Source organism: Phodopus roborovskii, unplaced genomic scaffold (assembly GCF_943737965.1).
Source record: "Phodopus roborovskii unplaced genomic scaffold, PHOROB, whole genome shotgun sequence".
Classification (NCBI taxonomy): Eukaryota; Metazoa; Chordata; class Mammalia; order Rodentia; family Cricetidae; genus Phodopus; species Phodopus roborovskii.
The window spans coordinates 3293180-3306795 of NW_026126407.1; the positions used below are offsets into that span (position 1 = coordinate 3293180).

At 37.7% G+C, this 13616-nt stretch overlaps 1 protein-coding gene across 7 annotated transcripts in view; it reads right to left on the reverse strand.

The window, feature by feature from the left end:
• Positions 1-13616, reverse strand: part of Nf1 (neurofibromin 1) — a 234785-nt gene that overhangs the window by 22651 nt on the left and 198518 nt on the right. For all 7 annotated transcript variants that reach the window (XR_007834242.1, XM_051179832.1, XM_051179829.1 and 4 more), the window contains 11 exons: positions 10833-11026; positions 10023-10163; positions 9171-9450; positions 8495-8709; positions 7742-7803; positions 7491-7605; positions 6618-6719; positions 5108-5248; positions 2963-3089; positions 1392-1523; positions 401-536 (listed from right to left, as the gene is read on the reverse strand). Coding sequence is in view for 6 of the 7 variants with exons in the window: in XM_051179832.1 (XP_051035789.1) it covers positions 401-536; positions 1392-1523; positions 2963-3089; positions 5108-5248; positions 6618-6719; positions 7491-7605; positions 7742-7803; positions 8495-8709; positions 9171-9450; positions 10023-10163; positions 10833-11026 (1645 nt within the window). In the remaining variant the exon portion in view is untranslated. The remainder of the gene's footprint in view (positions 1-400; positions 537-1391; positions 1524-2962; positions 3090-5107; positions 5249-6617; positions 6720-7490; positions 7606-7741; positions 7804-8494; positions 8710-9170; positions 9451-10022; positions 10164-10832; positions 11027-13616) is intronic.

The following is a 13616-nucleotide window of genomic DNA, read 5'->3' on the forward strand; positions in this document are numbered from 1 at the left end:
ACAACTATCTTTTTTGTTTGTTTTGTTTTATTGTTTGTTTCTGGAGACAGGGTTTCTCTGTGTAGCTTTGGCTGTTCTGAGACTTTGTAGACCAGGCTGGCCTCGAACTCACAGAGATCCACCTGCCTCTGCTTCCCAAGTGCTGGGATTAAAGGTGTGTACCACCAACGTCCAGCCTGATCACAACCATCTTTAATGAGATCTGGTGTTCTCTTCTAGCCTGCAGAGACACATGCCATATAAAATACCATGCATCTGTAGAGGAAGCTTTGATCTCCACACTTCCTAGATCATCTTGAGCTGCTGCTCTGCTCCCTTCTGATTACTTTGCTACTATCTCTATCATATGGAAATTGAAGCCTGACTATGATTATTTAATTATGTTACCATGTCCACTTACCTATAGCTAGGATCACCATGAAGAATGGGGTATGTATCCATAGGAACACTGTCCATTGAAATATCAGTAAGAAGAAGGGACTTCCTATGCTTGAGGCTACAGCGACTTCGAACCTCTTCGGACACTGTGAGTAGAGCTAACAGGAAAAGGAAAAGCAGATAAGAAACACAAGTGTAACCTAAAACAAGATTCATTTTTTCCAAACTTAAGAAGTAATTACCATTACATGTACAATAAAAAGCCTTGGAAAGTGTGAGACTGAAGTGTATAAACATGCAACACACAAAGAAATTTGATAAACACCTTACTTTCTAAAGCATTTGATTGCCTATTTGGTTCAATAATTTCAAAAAGCAGACAGGGCATGTATCTGAAATGCACTGATAAGAATATTCTGGGATGTAAAATGGTTTGTTCAAGGCTACATGTTTGAAACAAAAAGACTTGGCAAAAAAAAAAAAAAAAAAAAAAAAAGGAAATTTGCTAAAGTGAGAATGGGCATCTTCCATCAAACTACATTGTCTGAGTAGAATACAGTGAATATTGGATAAAACATAATTAGTTTAGTAAATGGTGGGGATGGGACAGGCATACCAGGTAAAATAGCACAAAGAATGAGTATTAAAAAGGCAGAAAATCCTGGAGGAGACAGCAAGTAGATTGGTTTGAAATAGCCTGTCCATTTGGAGAGGCTATAAAAAGAGATGCTCATGAAATTTAGATAGGGAATGGATTAGAAGGCTATGAAGGCCTGGGATGACAGGCTGAGGCAATTCAATTTTAGGACATTTCAGATCCCAATGCAAATTTTCATAATCAAAAAACTGTTTTGGCAAAACCTTTACAATTTCAAATACCAAAGGACTGAAGTGTGAATGCTCTTTTTGGTCAAAGAACTAGCTGCAAAGACCTGAAGCTAGGCATGGGTATGTTTTGGTGATCCTAAGACAATGATACAGTTACACTAATTTTGTCAATTTTGTGCTTTTACCTGCTAAGTAAGCCACACTCTGTGTATTCACCTCAAATTTGTCACAATTTCTATGTTTGTTAACAAGAGTTAGTAGTGTATGCAAAATTCTGACTGTTCTTGCAACAATGGCAGGTGAAGGATGCCTGTACCCTATAAAAAGAAAAAAAAAAAAACAAATAACAAGTTAACGTAGTCCATGAACAAATGTTTGAGTTCTTTTGCTGTGACAAGTAACTCTATAAGAAAAGGAAATTCCTGCCATCCAAAAATATCCATTTGTGAAGGAAAAACATAAAAATGTGAAGTTAATGATATATAAGATTAAATACCCAGCACTTATAGAAGAGGATGGTCCCTGAAACCCTAAAGGAGAGGGTGTTAGGAAAAACGAAGGCATTACTGATTTTTCATTTCCTAAGGAAGCACAGAGGTTAGAAATAAATACAAACAAAACTAAGCATTAGAGCTCCCCCTGAGATTTCATTTGCAATAAGGGCTCTATTAAAAAGTGTTTCTTCTTTAGGGCTGGAGCAATGGCTTAGCAGTTATGAGCACTGGTTGCTCTTACAGAGGACAAGAGTTTGGTTCTTACAATCTACAGAGTGGCTCACAACCACTTCACTTCCAGTTCCAGGGGATCCAGTGTCTTCTGGCCACCTTAGGTAACAAGGTATTCACATACATGCACACAGGCAAAACACTCAAAACACATAAAATAAAAGTAAGCAAATCTTTAAAATAACTTCTTCTTTTTCTTTTTTCCTCCCTGTTTTGGCTTGGGTTCTTGTTTTTGTTTTTTGAGACAGGGTTTCACTATGTAGCTCTGGACTAGGATGGCCTCAAACTCACAGAGATCTATCTGCCTTGTCTCCCAAGTGCTGGAATTAAAGGTGTATACAACTATGCCTACTTTAACACATATTTATTTATTTTATAAAAAGCTGGCCACCTTCAAAGAGCATGCATGGCTATGAAGCTATGAAGTTGGCAATGAGCAGCTAAAGCTAGGTAAGAAAGTGAATTAGCTCCAGTCTAGTAGAGATGGTTGGCTATAAAAACATTAATGAAATCTGAAGAGCAGTACCAGAATGGTGAGGCTCTATAGTACACAGTACTATGAGAACTTGTATATAGTACAAATGCTGATAAAGAACAAAGTTAGAGTACCTATGATCATATCTGAACATCAATGCACACTAAAATGGAAATCCCTTTTATTCCTTGGCAATGCTGGAGACTGAATCCATGACCTTGAACAAGGATTCTACAACTGAGCTAATTCCTAAACCTTCTGGGATTAAATCGGTACATAAATATGCAGTATACTATTAACCAATAACATAGCAATTAAGTGCTCAGTACTTAGGAATTTTACTATCAGTTATTTTGCTCTTTTAAGATCTGACATGGAAATTAGGTTCAAGTTAAGTATTTACTAACTGAAACAACTCATGCAGATATGGTTTTCATTTTAAAGTAAAACATATGGGTTAGATTATGTCAATTTACCTCAAGTAATTAACTTCTGTTAGTTATTTCTGGCTTCTTGATACTATCTCATGAAACATTCTGACAAAAGGAATTTGTACCTTTTAAGAGGTGTCCAACTAGTGCAAAGTTAAAGTTAGAGTTGAAATTGAGTCCAACAAAGTGATCCATTTGCTTGCAGTGCCATTCCAGAGGATTCCGGATTGCCATAAATACTTCTTCTGGACTCTATTAAAGCAATTAGGAAATAGACAGTTGATGGAGTTCACACACAAGTATTCCCCTTTTATTTTCCAGTATTAGAACCCTAAGTCTACTAAGACACCCCCCCCCCCACACACACATTTATATATTTATTTATTCCTGGCTCAGACGCTTGGTTTTAAAAACTTTTTTGTGTGTTGAAAAGTTATGTCACACTAAGTAAGTTTTTCAGTTTGAGAGAAATTTCTAGAGACCCCCATAAAAAACATTTAGGTAATAAGACAGTGGAAAACTCAAATTGCCTTGCTTTACAACACATGATCCACATGTGTACTTAAATGGGGTGCTAGGGATTGAACCCAGGGCCTTGGGCATTTTAGGCAAGCACTCTACTACTGGGCTATATCTGCAGCCCCACAATACACAATTTTTGTGCTATTACTTTTTGTGTTTGGTCTTTGGAAATGGAATCCCATCTTTACCAGGCTGACCTTGAACCTGCTATGTAGCAAAGGCTGGCTAATACCTTCTGTCTATACCTCTCAAGTGCTAAGATTATATAGCCAACAGTCACAATACCCAGCTACTTTTGACTGCTAACTGCTATCAAACTCACATGGAGATTCACTATGTTGCCTATGTAGGTTTAAAACTTCTGCTGTAGCCTCTCAAGTAACAGCACCTAGAGGCATGCATTATTACTCTAACTCTACCATCCCAGAGAATATTCTAGTGATCTCAATAAAGTTTTATTAAACTTGATTCCCAGTACTTTGGAGCCCCATTGTCAAGATTAGTCTCACACCTAGAGGCATGCACTATTACTCTGACTCTACCATCCCAGAGAATATTCTAGTGATCTCAATAAAGTTTTATTAAACTTGATTCCCAGTACTTTGGGGCCCCACTGTTAAGGTTAGTCCCTTCTTCTGTGATGTTCCAGAAGTGAAATGGCAAGGCAGGGGCTGATGAGATGGCTCAGTGGTTAAGGGTGCTCGCTACCAAGTTGGATCACCTGAATTCTATCCTTGGAATCCACATGGTAAGAGAGAGATAACTCCCACAAGTTGTCCTCTGACCTCCATACATTTGTGACATGCATTCATCCCAACAAACAAATAAATACATGTAAAAAAAAAAAAAAAACATGGCAAGGCAGATGCTTTAAAGACATCTATTTTATCTGTAAATATTCTTATAATACAAACAGCCAATAGCTAGCCACTACTGGAAACCACCATTATCTCAAGACAAGCCAGAGCAGAACAATGAAGTTAGGAAAGAAGGGGCTAGCTCAGAAACAGACATATTCCAGGCACTTAACTTCTTTACTCCTTTCCTTTTTGTGAACAGAGGTCTGACTGATAAATGTCAAGATGTCTTCTACCTATCATTTTGTTTCTACACTTCCTAGACTTCCAGCTGCTTTGGGTCTGTACCCAAACTGAACAAGTACTTTAGACCAGGTATATTCAGATTTAGGTTACATTTTGTTTCCCCATAGCTCAGTTCATTTCTCTTCAAGGGAGGGATGGAGAATGAAAATCAGTGAAATGAATGCATAGGCCTTGGTGTGGTAGCTATTATTACTCCTCAGTACTACTTTAAAATCAAGAAAACATGTCTTTACTTAATTTACGTGCATGGGTGTTTTACTTGCATGTGTGTTTGTGTATTATGTGGATACAGTGCCAAAGGAGGCCTCAGAGGACACCAGATTCCTCAGACTAGACTTAGAGATGGTTGTGAGCTGCCACATGGGCACTGGGAAGAGCAGCCAATGCTCTCAACTGCTGAGCCATCCTTCCAGCCCTGTTTATTACTACTCTAGTCACTAAGAGCAGGCATATTGTTTTGGCTATTTTTATATAGGAACTATGGATTAAATAGCTTTTAGTGACCTATTAAGGAACTATACTTACAAAAAATACATTCAATTGATATTTAAATATGGACCACTTTTAATTTCTAGAGAATCATAGAACAGAAGGAAAAGAAGACTCACTGTGCACAATGTGGAACTCAGAGGAAAGCCCACTCACCTTGTCATTGAATATCCGGAGACTATCTAAGGTGTGCAGGTTTTGTTCCAGAAGTGCAGTGCCTGCTGAATACAAGTTGACTTCATCCAACTGCAGCACAGCCACAGCAACCCAAAAGAGGGCTTTGTGCAGGGGTGAGTCCTAGCAAAGGAGACACACTGCAGGTTAGTGTGGCAAACCAATAAATAATCTCTTCTATGCATTCTGTATCTAGCACAAAGCAGGTTACCTTACCAAATTCCTGTGTTTTCTCTCCTTTGGGGAACATGAATGGACAGATAAGCACTCGGTCCCCTCCATGTGTCTAATTAAAAATATCATCAGCTAGGCTAAGAGCCTGAGCTTCCTCTGGGATTTCTCCCAATTAGGGATGCCAAACCTAGTCCCTAGAGTTCGCTGACTCTTCTACAGTCCTTTTTGACACCTGTCATTTCTTGGTTACCACTACATATAGAACCAAAGTTAACCTTCCTGCAGCCTGCAGTTCCTCTTTTCTCTGATCTACTGTGCACTCTGGGCCACCTATGCCCTGTTGTTATCATATTGTCTACTAGGAAATAATAATTTCCGAACTCCTTCCTGAAGACCATTGAATTTGGATTAATTCTACCCAACTTTACAATCTATCAACTCTCTACTAGAATGGTCTATTCAACACTCCACTGTCCTACTTATTTCTATTTCCAGTTAGAGTCTACCCTTTCAGCTTTTCATCCTTACTTCATTCCCCTTCCCCTCTCTCAGTGGAAATGAAACCATGGTCTTATCCATATTAAGCAAGTGCTATACCTTCCATTATGCCCCTAGTCCCACATACAAACTCTTTTTGGTGACCAGGCATACTTACTTCTTCTGGCTTTACATTTCTCTATAGTATAATCACTAATTAACACTAAATTGTAGTTTACTGACTTTATTTGTCCACTTCTCTATTAACTTTGTTTATTATATCTCTAAGCACTATCAGATACACAGAAGATGCTCAATGAAGACTTTATTTGATGAAAGAATTAAGAATTTATACCTGTCTTTTTGACTATCAAAGAGAAAAAAAAATGTATCACAACACATAGCCCAGGAGAAAAGACACTATATTTCCTCTTCCTTTACCACAAACTAACTCATGTGACAGAGGTTACACTTTCCTACAGTTCCTTCTTTACAACCTCTTTTCAATTTTCTTTCCTCCTTCCTCTCCTTCTCCCCTAACCCTCTCTTTCTCTTTCAGACAAGTATTCTCTATGTAGCCATGGCTGTCCTGGAATTTGCTATGTAGACCAGGCAGGCCTCACACTCAGAGAATGACCTGCCTCTACTTCATGAGTGTTTGCCACCATGCTAGGCCAGTCATTGTATTTTCTAACTCTTATGACAAGATGCACCACTTTGACTATAATTTCTTCTTTATAACGTCTTTTCAGTCCACCTTATTTTCTAAAATCTGTACAAGAAAAGGACACATAGTAACAATACCCAAAATGAATAAATTCATGGTCTATACAATAATTACCTTATTAAGAAGTGGCTGTAATTTTGTTAGAGCTATTACTGTAGCTTCTATCAGAACTTGACTGTTGTAAGTATCAGGACCTTTTAAGCAACTTTCAAGTGCCTTTTAAGAAAACAAAAATTTTTATTTTACTTTTCATTGAAATAAAACATCAGCTCCTACAATGAATCTCAGATTTAGCTGAGAAACATTCAGGTATTTAACAAACAATTTCTAATAATGGTGAACACTGTATAATTGGCTTCTTATTTTAAAAATATTTCTATATTGCACCCTATTAAGGAGGGCATTACTATATTATTTATAAATTGTGTGGTTTTATAAGGCTTTGGGAACAGACTATAAAGTATACCTGATTAGAAAAGAGTGCAAGATTCTTTTTAAAAGATATTTTCTGTTTTTTTGTTATTTTTGAGACTGGTTCTCTCCGTTATGCAGTACTGGCTGTCCTGAAAGTCACTATGTAGACCAGGTTAGCCTCAAACTCACATAAATCCATCTGCCCCTGTATCCAGCGTGCTGGGGTGCGTGCGCCACCATGGTGATCTTACAGGTGTTTTTCTTTTGACAAGATTTTATCACTTCAAATAATTACAGTAAGGAAAAAATTGTTTAAAAATATATATTTAATTACATTTTGTTTTTTGACACAAGGTTTCACTGTGTAACAACCCTGGCTATCCTGGAACTTACTCTGTAGACCTGGGTGGCCTCCAACTCACAGAGATCTGCTTGCCCCTGCCTCCTGAGTACTGGGATTAAAGGTGTGTGCCACCACCACTGGGCATTTCATTGCATTTTAACTGTTTGTATAAACTGAAAGGTTATACTTTGTAGTTTGGAACAAATTTTTGGGAAAGGCGGAGTAAGTACCTTGCTAAGAATTCGGATGATCTGCTTTATTTGCCCATGAGATACACGTTTACTTATGCAGCCAAACACCACAAGAGCTCTGGGCTGCAGCGATGGGTTGTATTGGAATGCAAACCTGCGATCAAAGGAGCCAAAGAACTGATGAGAGCCTCTGTGTCTACACACACAGTGAATACAAGGCTGTCTATGCTGCAACAGCTATTCTCAACAATACACAGACTTCTACAATTTATATTTGACTTAGGACACACCTTTGTGCTAGCTCTGTCCACTGATCCAGCCACTTGCACGTTGGAATATCTCTCATACATGCCTGAAAAACAGGATACTCTGAATAGATGTGGATATAAATGTTTCTAGAAATATTTAATGTTCATCATGTCATTAAGTGATATTGGCGTTAAAAAAAAACAAACACAAAAAACCAAAAAAAAAAAAAACCCAAAAAACCAAAAAACCAAACCAAAACAAAACAAAAACAAAAAACCAAATACATTCCAGGGACTGGAGAGATGGCTCAGCAGTTAAGAGTACTTGTTCTTGAAAAGGATATAGGTTCTATTCCCATAATCCACAAAGTGGTTCATAACCATCTATAACTTCAGTTCTAGGGAATTTGATGTCCTCCTCTTCTGGCCCTCAGGCACCAGGCACACATGTGGTGCACATACATACATGTAGGCAAAACATTCATACACATAAAGTAAAATAAATCTAATTTAAGATGTGAACAAATTCTGAAGAAGTATCTTCAGTTCTATGTGTAATATAGAGAACAAATGAGTACTTCTTCTATATATTACAAAATTATTTTCAGACAAGGTATTACTATGTAGCCCTGGCTGGCCCAGAATTCCCTACATAGACTCTGTTGGCTTCAAACTTACAGAGATTTTGCCTCTGTCTCCTGAGTGCTAAGATTTTAAAGGCTTGTGCCACAACACCCTGCATATTACATACTTTAAATATGATTTTAATGTAGTTTGTTGTTTTTCCTTCTATACCTCCATGATTTCCAACAAAGCCTCTGTGACCGTTTCCAGGGATGTCAAAGCAAAAGTCTCCCTCTCATAGGAGCCTGGGGAGAAAGACCGGTCCCGGTAACTGGAACGGAAGGCAATCACAGCAGCTGACTTCACTTTGCTAATGCCAAACAGTAAGTAAAATTTGGGTAATGAAAATTCTGTTAGACTGAGCCTCAAAACTTGCTTGGTCTCTTCTGTAAAAGAAAAAGAAAATATCATTATTTTATTTCTAAAGTGATATGTTTCACCTTGAATTCAAGAAAATTTAAATATCATACAAAAATCACATAACCATGGTTCCCAAGTTCAATCTCTTAGATGTATTTATTAAATTAGTGGCTACATAACATCCTGGCACTAGTAACACAACACTATCAGCTTACAATAAGCTCTTAGGTTATATGACAATTACAACTATCTGCGTGACAAACATAGAAAGCCTTTATTATAGCTTGCCATGGCATGGAAGTCATTTTAATTATTTTCTTGTTTGATAGAATTTCATATTACTGCTTGTAAGCTAATTGAGATGATACCATCAAAGGAAGAAACCTACAGCAGTCAGGTAAGGTACAGCTAAGAAATGAACTAGTCAAAAAGATAACCTTCCCTTGTCTTGAAAAACAAAACAAAAGATTACCTTCTAGGAACTTACCACTAAAATGAAGCTGCGAACAAGTACACAGAGAGTGAATGATATTAATAACCAATCCATGTGTGGAAGCTCGAAGGGACAAGGGACCTGTGGCTACTAAGAAAGTAACAACATGGAAGAGATAGGGAAGATGAGCTGCCACATCAAGGGAGTTGTTGAAGGACAACATCAGCATGTAACGGGCTAAAATAGCAATATCATCCCACATAAGATGTTGTTCTAAAGTTGGAGTTGGAGATAAGCAAGTCTTGTCAATTATTTTACACATCCTTCCAATAACCTGTAAAGAAGAACATGTTTTTAAAACATGAAACTAATAGTTTCTTCACAAAAAAAGTTTAGGGGGCTGGGGAGATGGCTCAGAGGTTAAAAGCACTTGCTGCTCTTGCAGAAGACTTTGGTTTCCAGCACCCACATGGCAGCTCACAACCATCTGCAATTGCAGTTCCAGAGGATCTAATACCCTCTTCTGGGCTCTGCAGACAATGCACACATGTGGTACACATACATATACATAAAAGAAAAATAGATAATCTTAAAAAATAAATTCAGGGATGATAAGATGGCTCATCAGGCTAAGGTGCTCATCGCCAAGCCCCATTATCTTGGGTTTGATACTTGGGAACCATCTGGTGAAGGGAGAGAACTGACTCACACAAGTTAACCTCTGACTTCTACATGTAAGCCACAGCCTATATATGTACACACACATACACCCATACCCCCACTTTCTCATAAATTAATGAATAAATAAATAATGAGTTTAAACCTTGGCTAGTTAGAGAAAAACTCTCAATATGATAAATAGAAAAACTATGGCACAGTCCAAGAGAGTATAGAAAAAGTGGTTACCTTACTAGACACCAATTTCACATTTCCAGAAGCCAAAGCCACGGCTGTATCTGCCATCACCTCAGCTTTGATAGAACCTAACCCTCCTGTAGCACTGGTCTTGATGAAACTATCAAGCACAACATCCAGCAGATCTGTGATCTGGTGAAACAAGGAAAGTCTTGTTGTTTTCAAGCACACTGATTGCTTAACCTTTAATAAGAAACACTCAGAGGAGCCCAAGAAGCAGAGACATCCTGTTTCCCACAGCTTTTCAAAGTTCTAGACTTAGAGACCTGTAAACCATCCATGCAAGAGGAAGAGTAGTATTCAGAGTCTAAACATATGTACATGCCAATCTTCAGCTGCTTAGAAAGTATCTCTGGTCTTCTAAGACAGTAACGCATGACCAATCTAATTACTTTAATGACATCATTCAGCCAGGAAACAAGCTCCAATGTAATTTAAAATCATTTAGAGGATTCACAGCATTGTCTCAGTAAGGATATGCTTCCATGAGTGATCATTCTGAAGGGATAGTATGCATCTCTCTTGTCAGATAAAGGAAAGTTGTATCATAGCCTATGCTACAATTATAGAAACCAGATATTCTGAACAACAGCATTAAAAAGCATTTGTTGAGATCTGTGGTGTATAGGGACTGGGGTACATATTTAAACACTATTTGCAAGGAGAACTCTGAAATGCGTAGCTGTTCACAGGGTTGTGTCAGCATGCTTCTGAAGGGGATTAGTGTGGTCTGTGTAATATGGGCACCAAGAGTTACTAGCATAAGGAAGCACTAGATAATTATCAGTGCAAATTTAATACCTGACCAAGGCTCCCCCATATTTTTGCTTGAATAGAAGGGTACATCTGCTTCTCATTTATGGTCATTGTTATTAGTTTATCAAGGATGGCAGTAACCCTTTGTCTTTTGGCATCATCATTATGCTTACAAAAACGAACTAGATTTGACAGCCATGGGGTCATATATTCCAAACAAAGGTGCTTCAATTCAATACCTGTGGAGAAAATACTCCATTAGTACAGATAGTCGATGAAAATTGTAATAATTTTACTTTTTATGTGTATAAGTATTTTGTGTACATGTGTATCTGTGTACCACATGCTTGACTGATACCCTGGGATCAGAGTTACAGATAGCTGTGAGCCATTACATGGGTCCTGGGAATCAGACCCACGACTTCTAGAAGAGCAGCTGGTAATTTTAACTGCTGATCCACCTCTGTAGCCCCAGCAATGATTTTATCATGAAGAAATGGAGGGGAGGTTGAAAGAAAAGATTTGTAGTACGTACACACACACACACACACACACACACACACACACACACACACTCACACTCACACACTCACACACACTCACACACACACACATACTCACTCACTCACACACACAAACACACACACACACACAGGTGAGATGTTTGTAGCATACTTTTTTATGTTGATGTTTTAAAACTAAGGTGTATCTTGTTATAGTAAAGTGTGTGGACATTAAAGTGAGTAGGTATAGGTATTAATTGGTGAGCTTTGATGGTGAGTACACTATGAAATTATCTTCTAGATGTCCAGAACCCGCTCTCACTCAATATTGTCCCTCACCAAAAGTGACCTTTCATGACATCCATTGCCATGTATTTACATTGCCTACTTTTGAATTTAATAAAACATTACTTAATAGAAAAAAAAGAGTTGAAAAATCAAACAAGCAAACAAATTAAGTTGCTCCATACTATAGAATAATATGATGACATTAAAAGTGATTGGATACAAAGTTTCAGTTAGAAAAAGGGAAGAAAATGTTAATGGCCAGGCATGGTGGTATATGCATGCTTTTAATCTCAGTACTAGGGGGGCAGAGGCATGTAGAACTCTATGAGTTTGAGGACATTCAGAGCTATGTAAAGAGACCTCATCTTAAAAAAAAAAAAAAAATTAAAGGTTAAAATGCTAAATTTTATGCTGTATATGTTTTAGTACAATTTTATGTTTGTTTTTTTGAGACAGGTTTCTCTGTTGCCCTGGCTATCATGGAATTTATTCTGTAGATCAGGCATGGTGTGCAGTACTACTCCTGGTTCAGTTTACTGACTTTTAAAATTATTTCTTCATCTGGGCAGTGGTGGCGCATACCTTTAATCCCAGGACTAGGGAGGCAGAGGCAGGTGGATCTCTGAGTTCAAGGCCAGCCTGGTCTACAGACCAAGTTCCAAAACAGCCAGGGTAGACAGAGAAGCCTTGTTTTATTTTTTGTAGAGACATTCCAAAGTCTCAGGAAGCCAATCTGTTCATCATTTACTTTGCTTCTATCCTGTGTTTGTTTCATCCATTCTACTCACATAAAGGCAACTATGCACTCACCTCTTTCATTAATGCTTCTAGATTTATATTCAACTCTTAAATATAGCCAGAAGTCATTTTGGTATCTTTTAGTGTAGATGGCCTAACTTAATTCATTTCCCAAACTCATTTAGATGAATTCCATCTCCCCAAGCAGTTTGTGAAGCTTCAGCTGTCTGCTTCTCTTAAATGGATCTGTCTGCTGACTTGTGGACATCCGTGTTTTGATTACCAAGCTATTAAAATGTGCACAGACGTGAAGACATCCGTAATATCAAGTCTGTACTTCCTTTCTTTTCAACATTTTCTCAGTTATTTATTTTGTATAGCATTTGAAAATTTCAAATTCCATGCTTACTTTAATGGGGTTGCATTAAATCTGAAATGATCTCAGAAAAGTTGTTTATGCAGGAACACAACATGCCTGTTCACTCAAATATTTTCAAGCATTTGTAGTTATTAATAAAGCTTTGTACTTTTCTTCTTTTGCCAGACTTATAATTTCTTATCAAGAATTGTACTCCTATATCTTTCATTTGATCAAACAAACTAACCTGTCCCTCAAAGCAAAAACCAACCAATCAACAAACAAGAAACCACAACAAAACAGATCTGATATATTCATGATGACTTGTTAAAAGCATTTAATCACCTAACCCTGAAATATTAAGAAATGTGTTTGAATGAGAAAGCAGGGAGGAAAAAGCTGCATGTATTATTACAGGGAGAAGGAGAGAAGAAAATGACAGGAATGAAGGAGGCCAGGCAAAGAACATCACCTATGCTACTACAGGAGATGGAGGCGGCAGATAAAAAGAGTAGACAGTAAACTAACAGGACGTATTAAAACAAAATTGAGGCTGGTTCTGGATCTAGCATTATCCACCATGACACTCTTTAGGAAACACCAATGTCAAATAAAAACCACAGTTCAAAGTCAACTATAGAAAAGACAAGTAACTATTTCCTTAAAATCAAGGAGATGTGTGCAATTCTTGTCTATGAAAAGAAATGCTCAAGTTCATAAAGCTGAAATAAGGAAGGAAATCCTTCGAGCAGCCCATAGGCAAGAGGGTCCCACCTGCTCCCTGTGCTTCCTGCCAGAGTTCTGATTGATTTCTCTGTGTATCCCACCAAGATTTTCTTTCAGAATTCCTTTAGCTACAGAGTACCCAGGCCAAAAAAAAAAAAAAAGGGGGGGGGGAGGAAAGTTTTTAAGAAGTTAAAATATAGTAAGTGAAAGATCACT